This window comes from Zophobas morio, unplaced genomic scaffold (genome assembly GCF_036711695.1).
Source record: "Zophobas morio isolate AGI-343-1 ecotype UQ-CSIRO unplaced genomic scaffold, CSIRO_AGI_Zmor_V1 ptg000016l, whole genome shotgun sequence".
In the NCBI taxonomy this organism is placed as follows: Eukaryota; Metazoa; Arthropoda; class Insecta; order Coleoptera; family Tenebrionidae; genus Zophobas; species Zophobas morio.
This window is the reverse complement of record NW_026972121.1, coordinates 1,770,404-1,788,432: the sequence shown is the minus strand read 5'-3', so window position 1 is coordinate 1,788,432 and position 18,029 is coordinate 1,770,404. Positions and strand designations below refer to the sequence as shown.

Below are 18,029 nucleotides of genomic sequence, written 5' to 3'. Positions count from 1 at the left end.
TTAAACGTTTGGTACACCTCGCCTATCCTGAAGCTCCGCAAGACTTCCAAGACAGACTGGCAGCAGAAACCTTCGTAAACGGCGTAAGAGATAGTGAGGTAAGAAGAGTCCTGCAAATCTCCGGGTTCAAGAAACCATCCGAGGCGCTGATTCGAGCGTTAGAAGTGGACGCCGCATACAACAGCTCACCTCGTTCCAACGTTAAGATACGAGGCATTGGGGTTGAGGGCGAAGTAAACCCTATTCAAGAGAGTCTCGACAAAATGAGCGAGAACTTTGAGAAACTCGCCCGCGAAATAATTGCCGAAATCAAGACGGGCAGTTCTAGACAACATGGAGGGCGCCTAGAATGTTACAGGTGTGGGCGTCAAGGGCATGTTAGGAGGGATTGCCGTGTTAGATCGCCAGGGCCGATGAGGAGATCGCAGCCGCGACCTCGTCTATATCAGGAGCAGGAAAACTAAAGGCAGTCGGTATCTCGGGGCGCGTACTGGCTGCTAAAAGAGAAGCCCCAACAACTGTAATGGTTAGAAGTATCGCGGGGAGCGTCGACAGTCCGACAATCAGCGGAAAAATCAATGGACGGGAATCGAAGATCATCATCGACACAGGAGCCGAAGTGTCCCTTGCACGCAGATCCAGGTTACAAAATTGCCAAATTAAATCAGTACGTACCGCCACGAATGTGAAGACGGTCACGGGAGAAACAACACCGGTTCTGGGTACAGCGGTGGTGAATGTAGAGCTCGGTCGACTCCGAATAAAGCATGAAGTTCTGGTGGCGGAAATCGCTGACGATTTCATTCTGGGTATGGACCTAATCAGCCGGTATGGTTTAATGATCGACCCAGAACAGAAAATTCTGCGTTTCGGAGCCGAAGAATTTGTGTTGGGACGTCCGAATGTGGAAGCTGCAACAGTCAGACTAGTGGTCTGTCAGACAACGAAGGTAGATGGTAATGCAGAAGTCATCGTCCCCGCCAGAGTAGAGACGAACCCCGGATACAGTTTGGGGATGGTGCAGCCGGCACATGACTCGACCCACAAGCTCCTGATCGCGAGCACCCTAGTCAAAACCGATCGTGACATACCCTTACGTGTGGCAAACGTGTTTCCCAATGCAGTCAATATTAGAAAAGGGGAGATTATCGGAATGTGTGAGCCAGTCGCCCGAGTATTGAACTGCGAGGAAGAAGACGTTGAGAATGAGTCTAAGGAAGGGGATACCAAAGGCTTGGAGGTCAACTGGAACCAGCTGTCTGCTCGTGAGAGAAAACTGGCCAAAGGACTCATTCGTAGGCACCGTAATGTCTTCGCCTCAGAGGAGGAACCATTCGGGAAGACCAACATCGTAGAACACCGAATAAACACTGGTGACACGCAACCGATCCGTCAGGCTCCTCGAAGACTACCCCTAGCCAAACAAGAAGAAGCTACAAGACTCGTGGACAACATGTTGAGAGATGGGGTAATTGAAGAATCCAACAGCGCGTGGTCATCTCCAGTAGTCTTGGTTACCAAGAAGGACGGGACTACCCGATTTTGCGTCGATTACAGGAAACTGAACGACGTCACGAAGAAAGACAGTTACCCCCTTCCTCGAATAGACGATACCTTGACGACCTTATCCGGCTCGGCGTGGTTTTCGACCTTGGACTTGAAGAGTGGCTACTGGCAAGTAGGCTTGCACCCGGACGACAAAGAAAAGACTGCGTTCTCCACCGGAAGTGGCCTCTATCACTTCACCGTTATGCCCTTCGGGTTATGTAATGCGCCAGCAACATTCGAGCGGCTGATGGAGATGGTGCTAAAAGGACTGACATGGAAGACCTGTCTGGTATACCTCGACGACGTCATGATTATGGGCAAAACGTTTGACGACCATCTGAAGAATCTCGAGGAGGTGCTAGAACGAATGGAAAAGGCTCGTTTGAAACTAAATCCCAAGAAATGCTCGCTCTTCCAGAAAAGAGTCGAATTCCTGGGCCATATCGTGTCGGAGAAAGGAATAGAAACCAACCCGACGAAAGTTCTTGCTATCCGGGATTGGCCCATACCAAGAGACAAGCATGAACTACGAAGCTTCTTGGGACTCTGCACATATTACCGACGATTTGTAGAAGGGTATGCCGACATCGCAGCACCGTTACACCAACTGACGGAGCAGAAGGCGACTTTCAAGTGGAGCAGTACATGTGAGATGGCCTTTAAGAGACTGAAGACGGCTTTGTGCACCAGCCCCATTTTGGCTTACCCCAGGGACAAAGGAAGGTTCGTCCTCGATACCGATGCGAGTAACTCGGGAGTTGGGGCCGTATTGTCGCAGATACAAGATGGGGAGGAAAGGGTTATCGAATATTTTAGTAAATTACATTCCAAACCAGAGAGAAATTACTGTGCCACAAGGAAGGAACTGCTAGCCATTGTCAAAGCCGTCAACCACTTCCACAAGTATCTATACGGACAGGAGTTTCTGATCAGGACCGACCACGCTGCCCTCTCGTGGCTACTGCAGATAAAGAATCCCGAGGGCCAAGTAGCGCGTTGGCTGGAACGACTACAGCAGTACCACTTTAGGATCAAACACCGAGCGGGTCGACTTCACAACAACGCTGACGCTTTGTCAAGGCGTCCGTGTGGAGAGTGCAAGCACTGCGACAGGATCGACGCGGAAGAAGGGAACCTGCCCGTTCGTCGGACGATTTTTGAGCAAGATGAAGAATGGACAACGGCGCGGTTAAAGCGTGAGCAAGAAGCAGACGACATAATCGGACCAATACTAAAGTGGAAGGAGGAAGGAGTCGAACGACCCGGCTGGGCAGAATTGTCCGACCAATCTCCCAGTTTGAAGGCGTTATGGGCCCAATGGGATTCCCTGGTCATGGAAAATGGGCTCTTGAAGCGAAAGTGGGAGAGTCCTGATGGGCGTACCTCTAAGACGATGCTGGTACTCCCCAAGGTAAAGGTTTCCAAGGTCTTAGAGGAAGTTCATGCCGGAACATCTGGAGCCCACTTCGGAGTGAACAAAACTTTGTCGAAAATCCGGGAGAGGTTTTATTGGGTAGGTTATCGTGACGATGTCGAAAGTTGGTGTCGCAAGTGTACGACGTGTGCGGCCAGCCAAGGTCCTCATACCAGGGCGAGGGGAAAGATGAAGAAATATAATGTTGGGGCACCTTTCGAAAGAATCGCCATCGATGTGGCCGGTCCGTTCCCTGTAACAAACGACGGCAACAAGTTTATCCTGGTGGCTAGCGACTACTTCAGCAAGTGGCCAGATGCCTATGCCATTCCAAATCAGGAAGCCGTCACGGTCGCGAAAGTACTGGTTGACAATTGGATCAGTAGGTTTGGCGTCCCCTTGGAACTTCACTCAGACCAGGGACGCAATTTCGAATCCAACGTCTTCCAAAGAGTGATGCAGCTACTGGGAATACGTAAGACAAGGACAACGCCACTACACCCACAGTCCGACGGCATGGTGGAAAGGTTCAATCGGACTATGGAGCAACACCTTTCGAAAGTGGTAGAAGAGCACCAAAGGGATTGGGACCAGCACCTTCCACTATTCCTGCTGGCCTACCGCGCAGCTATCCACGACACCACGGGCCAAACACCTGCTCACGTTGTATTTGGGAAGGAACTGCGGCTGCCCTGTGACCTAGTCTTTGGATTGCCATCCGAAGAACCAATGGAAGTACGTGACTACGTGGACGAACTGAAAGAGAAGTTGGTCAACGTGCATGAACTAGTGAGGGGCCGGATCAAGATTGCCAGTGACCGAATGAAGACCCGTTATGATGTGAAGGCCAACTGTGGCGGATTCCAGGAAGATGACTTAGTGTGGCTGTATAACCCCCGACGGAAGAAGGGACGTTGCCCAAAACTGGCTCCTGACTGGGAAGGTCCATACACTATCGTCACTAGAATAAATGACGTAGTTTATCGGATCCAACGTGGACCAAAGACGAAGATGAAGATCGTTCATCTCGATCGACTAAAACGGTACGAAGGAAACAACGAAGACGCTTCCGATCGGGACGATCGGATTTGAAGAGGGGGGCAGTGTTACGAAATACACCCTTACGCCGCCCCAGTACGACGCCTATGGCGGTCGAGAGCCTTCTGGACGTACGCACGGCGCTGATGGGTGAATCATCGCTGTTGACGGCCGAGAGGCGGGCGCATAAAGACAGGTCTGGAGCGTCTCGAAGCGGCGTCCAGGGGAGTCTCGAAGCGGAGTCGCGATGGATGTTCGTGAAGGATCTCGATCAGAGACTATGGGTTTAAATAGAGGCGACCGTAGGTAATGGATTCATTCATCCAGTGAAGACAGTCGAGAGCGCCGGAATAATTTCTGTACATATTCGTCGCAATAGATAGTGTTGTAATTCGACCTGAAGAAATAAATTTTTTGAGTTTTACCAACACCCGATTTATTATTCGTCCGTCAATCGTAACACTATTTTTCATTTTTCGATTTTTCAGTTTCTCAGTTTTTCAAGTTCTTGATTTTGTTTCACAATTTTTCATTTTTTCAACTTTAATTTTTCCAGTTTTTCAATTTCTCGAATTCCAATTCTTGATTTTTATTTTTCGTTTTCCCAATTTTTTTATTGTCATTTTCTCGATTTCATATCACAATTTTCGTTTTTTCATTTCCATTATTTTGCCTATGTTTCTTTTGAATTAATAATTTTTCAATTTCTCGAATTCCAAAATTTTCAAATTCGTCGATTTGCAATTTTTCGACATCAAATTTTTCATTTTTCGATTTTTCAGTTTCTCAGTTTATAATTTTTCTATTTCTGGTTTCCTTAGTTTTCAAGTTCTTGATTTTTATTTTTCATTTTGCCAATTTTTTAATTTTCATTTCTTGGTTTTATTACAAAAATTTTTGTTTTTTCATTTCCTTTATTTTTTAAAGTTTCCTTCGATTTTATAATTTTTTGTTTTTTTTCAACTTTTGAAATATTCAATGTTTGATTTTTTGAATTTCTAAATTTGTCGACTTCCAAATTTTTCAGTCTTTGATTTTTTTAATTTTGTAATTTTTGATGTTACAGTTTTTCATTTTTCGATTTTTCAGTTTCTCAGTTTTTCTTTTTCTCGAATTCCAAATTTTTCAAGTTTCCGTTTCTTCAATTTTTCAAGTTCTTGATTTTTATTTTTCATTTTGCCAATTTTTAATTTTCATTTTTTCTTGATTTTATTTCAAAATTTTTTGTTTTTTCATTTCCTTTATTTTTAAAGTTTCCTTCGATTTTATAATTAGTTATTTGTTTTTTTTTTCAACTTTTCAAATATTCAATGTTTGATTTTTTGAATTTCTCAATTTTTCAATTTCTCGAATTCCAAATTTTTCAAATTTACAATTTTTCGATATTAAATTTTTCATTTTCCGATTTTTCAGTTTCTCAGTTTTTCTATTTTTGAGTTCCTTATTGTTCAAGTTCTTGATTTTTATATTTCATTTCCTTTATTTTTTAAAGTTTCCTTCGATTTTATAATTTTTTGGTTTTTTTTTCAACTTTTCAAATATTCAATGTTTGATTTTTTGAATTTCTCAATTTGTCGACTTTCAAATTTTTTAGTTTTTTGATTTTGGAATTTTTCGATTTTGCAATTTTTCATTTTTCCGACTTTTTAATTTTCATTTTCTCTATTTTATTTCACAATTTATCGTTTTTTCAATTTCTCGAATTCCAAATTTTTCAATTTTACAATTTTTCGATATTAAATTTTTCATTTTTCAATTTTTCAGTTTCTCAGTTTATAATTTTTCTATTTTTGGTTTCCTTACTTTTCAAGTTCTTGATTTTATTTCAAATTTTCTTGTTTTTTCATTTCCTTTACTTTTTAAAGTTTCCTTCGATTTTGTAATTTTTTGTTTTTTTTTCAACTTCAAATATTCATGTTTGAATTTTTCAATTTGTCGACTTCCAAATTTTTCAGTTTTCTGATTTTGGAATTTTTCGATATTGCAATTTTTCATTTTTCCGACTTTTTAACTTTCAATTTCTCGATTTTATTTCAGTTTTTCATTTTTTCAATTTCTTGAATTCCAAATTTTTCAAATTTACAATTTTTCGATATTAAATTTTTCATTTTTCAGTTTCTCAGTTTATAATTTTTCAATTTTTGGTTTCCTTAGTTTGCAAGTTCTTGATTTTTATTTTTCATTTGCCAATTTTTTAATTTTCATTTCTTGATTTTATTTCAAAATTTTTGTTTTTTCATTTCCTTTATTTTTAAATTTTCCTTCGATTTGATAATTTTTTGTTTTTTTTTTAATTTTCAAATATTCAATGTTTGATTTTTTGAATTTCTCAATTTGTCGACTTCCAAAATTTTCAGTTTTTTGTTTCTTCAGTTTTTGGATTTTGGGATTTTTCGATCTTGCAATTTTTCATTTTTCAGACTTTAATTTCCATTTTCTCGATTTTATTTCACAATTTTTCGTTTTTTAACAATTTCTCGAATTCCAAATTTTTCAAATTTGCAATTTTTCGATATTAAATTTTTCATTTTTCGATTTTTCAGTTTCTCAGTTGATAATTTTTCTATTTTTGGTTTCCTTAGTTTTCAAGTTCTTGATTTTTATTTTTCATTTTGCCACTTTTTTAATTTTCATTTCTTGATTTTATTTCAAAATTTTGGTCTTTTCATTTCCTTTAGTTTTCAAAGTTTCCTTCGATTTTATAAATTTTTGTTTTTTTTTTCAACTTTTCAAATATTCAATGTTTGATTTTTTGGATTTCTCAATTTGTCGACTTCCAAATTTTTCAGTTTTTTGATTTTGGAATTTTTCGATATTGCAATTTTTCATTTTTCCGACTTTTTAATTTTCATTTTTCGATTTTTCAGTTTCTCAGTTTATAATTTTTCTATTTTTGGTTTCCTTAGTTTTCAAGTTCTTGATTTTTATTTTTCATTTTGCCAATTTTTTAATTTTCATTTCATGATTTTATTTCAAAATGTTTTGTTTTTTCATTTCCTTTATTTTTAAAAGTTTCCTTCGATTTTGTAGTTTTTTTTTCAACTTCAAATATTCATGTTTGAATTTTTCAATTTGTCGACTTCCAAATTTTTCAGTTTTCTGATTTTGGAATTTTTCGATATTGCAATTTTTCATTTTTTCAATTTCTTGAATTCCAAATTTTTCAATTTTTGGTTTCCTTAGTTTTCAAGTTCTTGATTTTTATTTCTCATTTGCCAATTTTTTAATTTTCATTTCTTGATTTTATTTAAAAATTTTTGTTTTTTCATTCCTTTATTTTTTCGTTTCCTCAATTTTCATTTTCTTTATTTTTTTTTTGTCTTTCGCTTTTATAATTTTGCAATTTTTGGATGTTACAGTTTTTCATTTTTCAATTTTTTAGTTTCCCAATATTTAATTTTTCGATTTTTCACTTTTTAAAGTTCTTAATTCCCAATTTTTAGATTTTTAATGCATTCATTTTATACTTTTTAATTTTTTCATTTTAGAATGTTGCAATTTTTCCATTTTTTGCTTCGAAAAATTGAAAAATATAAAAGTTGAAAAAAACGACACTTTGCAAAATCCAAAAACTGAAAATTTTCACGTTGGAAAAAGAAAAATTATAAAATCAGAACATTGAAGACCGAAAATTTGAAAAAATGAAGAAAATAAAAAACCGAAACGAAAAAAAAATTGAAAATTGAAAATTTAAAATCTGAGAAGTGGAATGAATGAATGCAAGTTTTAAAATACAATAATTGAAAAATGGATTTTTTAATTTTTATTTTTTCGATTTTGCCACAATTTTCGTTTTTCCAAAATTTTCAATTCTTCGATTTGCTATTTTTCGTTGTTACGGTTTTTCATTTTTCGATTTTTTAGTTTCTGAATTTTTAATTTTTCGATTCTTCAAGTTTTTAATTCCCAATTTTCAGATTTTTCAATACTTTCATTTTATACTTTTTCGTTTTTTCATTTTAGAATTCTGCAATTTTTCCATTTTTTCGATTCGGAAAGTCGAAAAATCGAAAAATTTAAATAGTAAAAAATTGTAAAATGAAAAAATCTAAAACTGAAAAGCGAAAAATAAAAAAAATCGAAAAGTGAAAAAACAAAAAAATGCAAAATTCAATTGAACAATGGAAAAATTCTAAAATCGTAAAATTGCATAAGGGAAAAACTTTAAAAATTATTATTACATATTTAAACTGAAAACTAGAAAAAGTTTTCTAGTTGCAATTGCAAATCAAAAATTGAAGAAACGAAAATTGAAAAGTGAACTAAAAAATTTATTAAAAAAAAAATTTTAAATGAAAACTCGAACAGTTGCACAATTGAAGAAACAAAAAAATGAAGGATCTTCATAGCACTAATCAAAAAACCATTTTTTTTAATTTTTCAAAAAAATACCCTCGGACCATTTTTTTAATCCCTCGTTTGTTCTCTTTCAGAATCCACCACGAATCGGTCCCCGCCATCCCTCCAAAGAAACTGCCAAGCAACTTAAAAAAATCCCGCAACCTCGCCCAAAAAATGGACAACCTAAACATCGACGACATGGAATTCCTCGAACTGCGCCAAAAATCCGACTACTCCTCCGACGACGAGTCCCTCCGCCGACGCAGCCGCCTCTCCGACGAAGACTACATCCGCCGAATCAAACGACTCTGCAACCCGGGGGACCTCGGCGACTTCTACCACCGCACCACGAAAGACATCGGCTCGGGCGCCTCGGGCATCGTCTTCGCCGCCAGCGACCTAAAAACGGGCAAACCCGTGGCCATCAAGGACATCGACATGGCCAAGCAGCAGCGCAAAGAGCTCCTCTTGAGCGAAATCGAGATAATGAAGAACTTCCAGCACAAGAACTTGGTGAACTTCTTGGACGCCTTCGTCATGTACGAGGACCACCTCCTGGTGGTGATGGAGCTGCTGGACGGCGGACCGCTGACGGACGTGGTCACCGAGACGGTGATGAAGGAGGGACAGATCGCAGCTGTGTGTTACGAGGTGCTGCAAGCCATAGACTACTTACACTCGAGAGGGACGATCCATAGGGACATCAAGTCGGATAACGTCCTTCTAGGGATGGACGGCACGGTGAAAGTGACCGATTTCGGGTTCTGCGCCAACGTAGTGGGGAATGAGCAACGGGAGACCATGGTGGGGACGCCGTACTGGATGGCGCCCGAAGTAGTGACCCGACAGAAGTACGGCAAGAAGGTCGATATTTGGTCGCTCGGTATCATGATCGTGGAGATGTTAGACGGAGAGCCGCCGTATTTGCGCGAACCTCCACTCAGAGCGCTTTATTTAATCACGGCGAACGGCCGGCCTAAGATCATCCGGTGGCCCCAACTCAGCCAGAATTTGAAGGACTTCATCGATCGGTGTTTGCAGGTCGACGTCGATCAGAGGGCGACCGCTGCAGAGTTGCTCAAGCACGAGTTCATGGACGACAGGATGGAGTTGAAGACTTTGACGCCGCTGATCAAGGCGGCGAAAAAAATTCTACATAAGGCTTAAGTTATTTTTTGTGATAGATGGAGCCACCAAGTGACGTCGGGCGAGTATTTAAGTCGGGAAGAGCTGCATTTGTTCAGTAAGACTGACTGGCGTTTGTAATTACACAAATTCCCATTTATTTTTATAAAGTCTTACAGTAAGATATTTTTCTAGTTCCAGAAGGAATTTTACAGTCACTAAAATATTGCAATAAGATTATTGTAACTGTTTATGTACATATTGTGACATTAAATACGTTTATAATATCGTGGACGTTACGACCACGTGTCCACTATGAGTCTCCCTGTGCTTTCCATTCGTCGAACGACGGCCTCGCCGTCGCTCGCACCACAATATTTACCCGCGGTTTGAGAAATACAAGTCCGGACGTCTGTGACCACGGTTTTCGCGTCGCCACAAATAAACACAGACGCGTCTTTGTGTAAAATCCACTCGAAAAAGTCGGGACTAGCCTCAATTCGGTGTTGAACATACTCTTTCTGTCTTTGTTCTCTAGAAAAAGACAGACTGAGTTTTTTTAAAACGCCAGATTTTTCAAATTCTTGGATTTCGTCCTTAAACAAAAAATCTTTGTCTTTGTAGCGACACCCATAAAACAACCAAATATCCCTATTGAAGCGTCCTTGTAACTCCAAATCTTGCAGAAAACCCCTAAAAGGTGCTATTCCGGTACCCGTCGCTATTAAAATCACCGGCAATTCCGGTAATTCCTTCGGGAACCTAAAGGCAGTCGCTTGTCTGAAATAAAACGGTACCGGAATGTCCGCTTTTTCCTCGATTAGACGTTCGAGCCACCCTGTGCACAACCCCTTGCTTCCGTCGTCCCGTACAACAACGAAAAAAGTTATTTCGAGTTTCCCGGACAAGGGGGATGATGATATAGAGTAGGGTCTGGCTTGTAAAGGGGGCAGATGCTCCAGAAGTACCTCGACTGGGGGTCCGCATGAAGGGAACGTTTTTAGTAAACCCAATAGGGTTCGTCCTGATGTGGTTATCAACTTTGTGTAGTCGCTGGAACCTTTGGGGGTACACAAGTGTTCCAGGTGGGTTCGTTCTTGCGGGTCTTGGGTGAACCGGGCCAAGGATTTGAGGAACAACTGAAATGTAGGTTAAAGTTTTACACGCGAGCGCAGCGAGCACAAGTAGAACATTTTTCTTAATTTAGCTTCTCAGGGGCACCAATAAATATTTTTTAAATTGCACCTGAACGTGCTCGCTGCGCTCGCATTTCAAACTTCTTTTTTCAGCTTAACAGAAGTGTGCAGGTAAAAGACCCAGTGAGGTTGTTTGAGTTCTAAAACTTTAAATACGAGCGCAGCGAGCACATTGCATTTCCTATCTAGAGAGTCACACAATTTTCAAAATTGCCGTTTGAAATTTATAATTCTATGGTATGTCATTTCCGCAAAAAGACGGTAAAAGTATTCCAAGAACTTCTTAAAAAGCCTATGTATTTTTTTTAATGACGTCGAATTAATTTTATAGAAAACTAACCAAAAAGCTTACTTCAAAATCGCAGTTATATGAAAATATTTAGAATTGTATTCATTAAAATGACAGATTGTTCTAAAAGTAGTTGTGCATTCTGGCAGTTTTGCAAAATGAACGTGAAAGTATTTCATGAACAGAAAAAGCCTTGCAAATTTTAGACTTCGTCGAATTTTCTTTTGAGTGACTGATTGTTCTAAAAATAGCTCTCCAATCTGACAGTTTTGCGAAATGAACGTGAAATTATTCCATGAACAGAAGAAGCCTTTGTAAATTTTAGGCTTCGTCGACCGGTTTTTAAGAGTGACTTCTATATGATTAATGAACATACTAATAATGGACACAATAAAATTTTCCCTCTTTTAATGTAATAAGGCTTCTTCTGTTCATTTCACGTTCATTTCGCAAAACTGTCAAATTCGAGAACTATTTTTAGAACAATCTGTCACTCAAAAGTAAATTCGACGAAGCCTAAAATTTGCGAAGGCTTTTTCTGTTCATGAAATACTTTCACGTTTATTTTGCAAAACTGCCAGAATGCACAACTACTTTTACAACAATCTGTCATTTTAATGAATACAATTCTAAATATTTTCATATAACTACGATTTTGAAAATTGTATAAAGTGAAAATACAAAATTAGTTTTTCCACGTTGAAAAAAGAGGGAAAATTTTATTGCGTCCATTATTAGTTTGTTCTTTAATCATATAGAGGTCACTCTTAAAAAAAGGTCGACGAAGCCTAAAATTTACAAAGGCTTCTTCTGTTCTCTCTTAAGTGACAGATTGTTCTAAAAGTATTTATGTAATCTGACAGTTTTGCAAAATGAGCGTGAAAGTATTCCATGAACTCTTCGCGGACACTTTTTTTTAAGACTGGCAACTTCTATGATTTTATAAAAAAAAAAACCTCAATAAATTTCCTCTTTTACTTCGATGTGGAAAATAAATTATTTGAATTTTCATTTTACTCCTATGATCTGTCAGATTTGCAAAAAAAAAAACGTGTGAAAGTATTCCAAGAGCAGAAAAGCCTTTGCAAATTTTAAGCTTCATCAAATTTTTTTTTAAAGCGACTTCTATGATTTAAAAAAAAAAACTAAAAATAAACGCAATACATTTTCCCTCTTATTTCAACGTGGAAAAACTAATTTTTTATTTTCACTTTATACAGTTTTCAAAATCGCAGTTATATGAAAATATTTAGAATTGCATTCATAAAATGACAGATTGTTCTAAAAGTAGTTGTGCATTCTGGCAATTTTGCTAAATGAACGTGAAAGTATTTCATGTACAGAAAAAGCCTTTGCAAATTTTAGACTTCGTCGAATTTTCTTTTGAGTGACAGATTGTTCTAAAAATAGTTCTCCAATCTGACAGTTTTGCGAAATGAACGTGAAAATATTCCATGAACAGAAGAAGCCTTTGTAAATTTTGGGCTTCGTCGACTTTTTTTAAGAGTGACTTCTGTATGATTAAAGAACAAACTAACAATGGACGTAGTAAAATTTTCCCTCTTAATTTGACGTTGAAAACTAAATTTTCATTTTCACTTTACACAATTTTCAAAATCGCAGTTCTATGAAAATATTTAGAATTGTTTTCATAAAGTAACAGATTGTTATAAAACTAGTTTTTCAATCTGACAGTTTTGCAAAATGAATGTGAAAGTATTCCGTGAACAGAAAAAGCCTTTACAAATTTTAGGCTTCGTCGACATTCGCAATAAATTTTCCCTCTTATTTCAAGGTGGAAAAACAATTTTTTTATTTTCATTTTATACAATTTTCAAAATCGCAGTTATATAAAATATTTAGAATTGCATTCATAAAGTGACAGATTGTTCTAAAAGTAATTTTGTAATCTGACGGTTTTGCAAAATGAGCGTGAAAGTATTCCATGAACTCTTCGCGGACTCTTTTTTTTAAGACTGACAACTTTTATATGATTTTATAAAAAAAAATAAAACTCAATAAATTTCCTCTTATACTTCGATGTGGCAAATAAATTATTTGAATTTTCATTTTACTCCTATGATCTGTCAGTTTTGCAAAAAGAACGTGTGAAAGTATTCCAAGAGCAGAAAAGCCTTTGCAAATTTTAAGCTTCATCAATTTTTTTTTTAAAGCGACTTCTATGATTTAAAAAAAAAAACTAAAAATAAACGCAATACATTTTCCCTCTTATTTCGACGTGGAAAAACCAATTTTTTATTTTCACTTTACACAAATTTTCAAAATCGAAGTTATATGAAAATATTTAGAATTGCATTGATAAAGTGACAGATTGTTCTAAAAGTATTTATGTAATCTGTCAGTTTTGCAAAAAGAACGTGAAAGTTTTCCAAGAGCAGAAGAAGCCTTTGCAATTTTTTTAAGAATGACGTCTATTAATTTTATTGAAAACTGACAGAAAAGCAAGAATTTTATTCATAAAGTGACAGATTGTAAAAGTATTTATGATGTAATCTGACAGTTTTGCAAAATGAACGTGAAAGAATTCCACGAACAGAAAGAGCCTTTGTAAATTTTAGGTTTTGTCAACATTTATATGAAAATATTTAGAATTGTACTCATGAAGTGACAGATTATTAAGTAGTTCTCCAATCTGACAGTTTTGCAAAATGAACGTGAAAGTATTCCATGAACAGAAAGCCTTTGCAAATTTTAGGCTTCGTCAACTTTTGTTTTAAGAGAAACTTCTATGATTTAAAAAAAAAACTAAATGACGTCTAATTATTTTTACAGAAAACTAACAAAAAACAATTAATTTTCCCCCTTATTTTGAAGTGAAAAATTAAATTTGAGTTTTAACTTTACACAAATTTGAAAATCCCAGTTATATGTATCATCACGTTTTCAAGAAATGTGAAAATATTTAGAACTTTATCATACAATGACAGTTTGTTCTAAAAGTAGCTATGCAATGTGACAGTTTTAAAAATTGAACGTAAAAGTATTCCATTAACAGAAAAAGCCTTTGCAGATTTTGGGCTTCGCTAACACATTTTTTTTATTAATGACTTCTATATGATTCAGAGTTTTATTTATAATGTGACAGATTTTTCTAAAAGTAGTTCTGTAATCTGACAGTTTTGCAAAATGAACGTGAAGGTATTCCACGAACAGAAAAAGCCTTTGCAAATTTTAAGCTTCGTCGACTTTTTTAAGAGCGAATTCTATGATTTAAAAAAACTAACAATAAACGCAATAAATTTTCCCTCTTATTTCAACGTGGAAAACTAATTTTCATTTTCATTTTGTACAATTTTCAAAATCGCAGTTACATGAAAATATTTAGAATTGTATTCATGAAGTGACAGATTGTTCTAAAAGTAGTTTTGCAATCTGACAGTTTTGCAAAATGAACGTGAAAGTATTCCAAGAACAGAAAGTCTTTGCAAATTTTACGCTTCGTCTACTTTTTTTTTAAGAGTGACTTCTATATGTTTTAAAACAAAATAACAATAAACGCAATAAATTTTCCTTCTTATTTTAACGTGGAAAACTATTTTTTTTGTTTTCAGTTTATACAATTTTTTCGACCATCTCTGAAGATTACCCAAAGAGATTTTCTTGTAAATTTTGACTCTATAGCCCATTTTCGGCGTCATTTTTTCGAAAAAAGTCAGTATTTTCTAGAAACGCTAATATAAAATGGCAATTTTCTGAAAATCATGGTCCGGGATTCTTATATTATTGGAATCAGCATGGCGAGATCAATATCCTAGAAGTTTTTGTAGATTTTTGGACAATGTTTTCCGAAAGCATAATTTTTTTAAAACAAAATTATGAAATTTTCGACCATCTTGGAAAGTTATCTAAAGGTATTTTATTGTAGCTATATTTGGACCTCCACAAGGTATTTTCGGATTCATTCTTCGAAAATTCCTACTATTTTTTCCAGAATAGATACCATAAAATTGACATTTTCTTGGGATTTTGAAAAACAATATTTCGAAAATCTTGGTCCGGAATTATAGACGCGCTATATTTTTTAGATCAGCATTTGTTCAGATAAAACTGATTTTGGTAAATGATATACCTCTTAAGAAAATAGAGGGCGGGTGGGCGGGGATCTTATTTGCTAAGATAAGACCGAACAATTTCAAGACTAGTCACTAGAATGAAAAATGGTGTAGAAAAAACTAAACCCAGTCCCTCTTCATCTCTTTTCTCCATTTCACTGACTTATTTAGTTTACGGTAAAATGGGAATTTAATTCTATTTTGAAAAACGGTAGAATCTAAGATTTAAAACACAAATCAGAAGTGAATTCTACGAAAATATTTAGTATTGTATTCATAAAGTGACAAATTGTTCTAAAAATAGTTCTGCAATCTAACAGTTTTGCAAAATGAACGTGAAAGTATTCCATGAACAGAAAAGGCCTTTGCAAATTTTGGGCTTCGCTTACCCGTTTTTGTTTAAGAATGACTTCTGTTTTATAAAAAAAAGCTACCAAAAAACTCTACTTTATTCAAAAAGTGACAGATTGTTCTAAAAGTGGTTATGTAATCTGATAGTAAGAATGATGACTTCTGTGTGATTTTATATATAAAAAAAAAGAACCCAATAAATTCCCCTTTTATTTTCAAATTACACAATTTTCAAAATCGCTATTTAGAATGTTTAGTTCTGAGATCTGTCAATTTTGCAAAAAAAAAACGTGAAAGTATTCCAAGAGCAGAAAAAGCCTTTGCAATTTTTTTAAGAATCACGTCTAATTATTTTTATAGAAACTAACAAAGAACAATAAATCTTCCCCCTTATTTTGAGGTGAAAAATTAAATTTGAGTTTTTATTTTACACAATTTTGAAAATGGCAGTTATTAATATAACTGATACACGTTTTCATGGTATGTGAAAATATTTAGAATTTTATTGACAAAGTGACAGATTGTTCTAACAGTAATTTTGTAATCTGACAGTTTTGCAAAATGAACGTGAAAGTATTCCATGAACTCTTCGCTGACTCTTTTTTTTTTAAGACTGACAACTTCTATATGATTTAATAGAAAAAAAGTAAATAAAAATTCAAAAAATTTCCTCTTTTACTTCGACGTGGAAAATAAATTATTTGAATTTTCACTTTTCATAATTTTCGAGATCGCCATTCAGAATTTTAGAATTTTTAGTTCGTGATCTGTCAGTTTTGCAAAAAGAACGTGGAATTATTTTAAGAGCAGAAAAATCCTTTGCATTTTTTTTAAGAATGACGTCAAATTAATTTTATTGAAAACTGACAAGAAAAGCAATACATTTTTCCTTTTATTTTGGGGTGAAAAATTAATTTTGTATTTTCACTTTACACAATTTTGAAAATCGCAGTTATTAATATAACTGATGCACGTTTTCACGGCATGTGAAAATATTTAGAATTTAATTGACAAAGTGACAGATTGTTCTAAAAGTAATTTTGTAATCTGACAATTTTGCAAAATGAACGTGAAAGCATTCCATGAACTCTTCGCGGACTCTTTTTTTTTTAAGACCGACAACTTCTATATGATTTTATAGAAAAAAGTAAATAAAAACTCAATAAATTTCCTCTTTTACTTCGAAGTGGAAAATAAATTATTTGAATTTTCACTTTTCATTATTTTCGAGATCGCCATTCAGAATTTTAGAATTTTTAGTTCGTGATCTGTCAGTTTTGCAAAAAGAACGTGAAATTATTTTAAGAGCAGAAAAAGCCTTTGCATTATTTTTTAGGAATGACGTCAAATTAATTTTATTGAAAACTGACAGAAAAGCAATACATTTTTCCTTTTATTTCGGGGTGAAAAATTAATTTTGTATTTTCACTTTACACAATTTTGAAAATCGCAGTTATTAATATAACTGATGCACGTTTTCACGGTATGTGAAAATATTTAGAATTTTATTGACAAAGTGGCAGATTAATTGTTCTAAAAGTAATTTTGTAATCTGACAGTTCTGCAAAATGAACGTGAAAGTATTCCATGAACTCTTCGCTGACTCTTTTTTTTTTTAAGACTGACAACTTCTATATGATTTTATAGAAAAAAAGTAAATAAAAACTCAATAAATTTCCTCTTTTACTTCGAAGTGGAAAATAAATTATTTGAATTTTCACTTTACATAATTTTCGAAATCGCCATTCAGAATTTTAGAATTTTTAGTTCCGTGATCTGTCAGTTTTGCAAAAAGAACGTGAAATTATTTTAAGAGCAGAAAAAGCCTTTGCATTTTTTTTAAGAATGACGTCTAATTAATTTTATAGAAAACTAACAAAAAAGCAAGAATTTTATTCATAAAGTGACAGATTGTTCTAAAAGTAGTTATGTAATCTGACAGTTTTGCAAAATGAACGTGAAAGTATTCAAAGAACGCAAAAAGCCTTTGCAAATTTTGGGCTTCGCTGACTTTTTTTTTAAGAATGACTTCTAATAATTTATAGAAAAACTAACTGTTACCTTTTTGGGTGGAGTTTGCACATCTACATGATTCTGAAATATTTTTTTCAGAGTACTCTTCGGAGGCAAATGTTTAGGAACACTTGGATTTTTTTTAAGTGTCCCTTCCAAAATTTGCAACTCGCAGGCCTCATTCGCACTTGATGCAACATTTAATCGTGCAAGAATTTCGTCGATAAGATCTTCATTATTACTCGGAAGCACACCTATGGTATCACCTGGTACGAATGCATGATTTATATTCTACAAAATAAAACCATTTTCTTACACATTCGGAAAAATTTGATCAAATTTACCGCCGAATTAAACACCACTCTGTACACAGTTTTGACGTCTTGGTGATCAGTCAATTTTTGTGCACTCTCAATGGGCGCAGAAATAATTTCACCGTTTGTAACCCCAAAAGGTGTTAATCGGTATTTATTTCCGTCACGAACCTAAAAAAACAATCCCGAGTTAAAGAAAAAACGGATTTTAAGTTCCGCGTTGTCGTCCCGTACCTGCGCCCCTTGTTTCAAAAGCACAACTTTCAAATAATCCGAAGACATTTCTTTGAATTTAACCTCAAATTTGAAATGTGTACCACATGACAT

The 18,029-nt window shown here is 35.4% G+C and overlaps 2 protein-coding genes across 2 annotated transcripts in view; one reads left to right on the top strand and one right to left on the bottom strand.

Annotated features, from left to right (window-relative positions):
* Positions 1-9,753, top strand: part of LOC135129525 (serine/threonine-protein kinase PAK 1) — a 22,264-nt gene extending 12,511 nt beyond the window's left edge. Inside the window, exon 2 of the mRNA XM_064056688.1 lies at positions 8,434-9,753. Within this exon, the coding sequence (XP_063912758.1) occupies positions 8,434-9,508 (1,075 nt within the window). The 3' untranslated portion in view covers positions 9,509-9,753. The remainder of the gene's footprint in view (positions 1-8,433) is intronic.
* On the bottom strand, positions 9,601-18,029 carry LOC135129526 (methionine synthase reductase-like). Its single transcript, XM_064056691.1, has 4 exons — positions 17,937-18,029; positions 17,733-17,873; positions 17,437-17,679; positions 9,601-10,605 (listed from the first exon to the last, which is right to left on the bottom strand). Exons 1-4 carry the CDS (start codon positions 18,027-18,029, stop codon positions 9,763-9,765), a joined length of 1,320 nt encoding a protein of 439 aa, XP_063912761.1. The 3' UTR covers positions 9,601-9,762.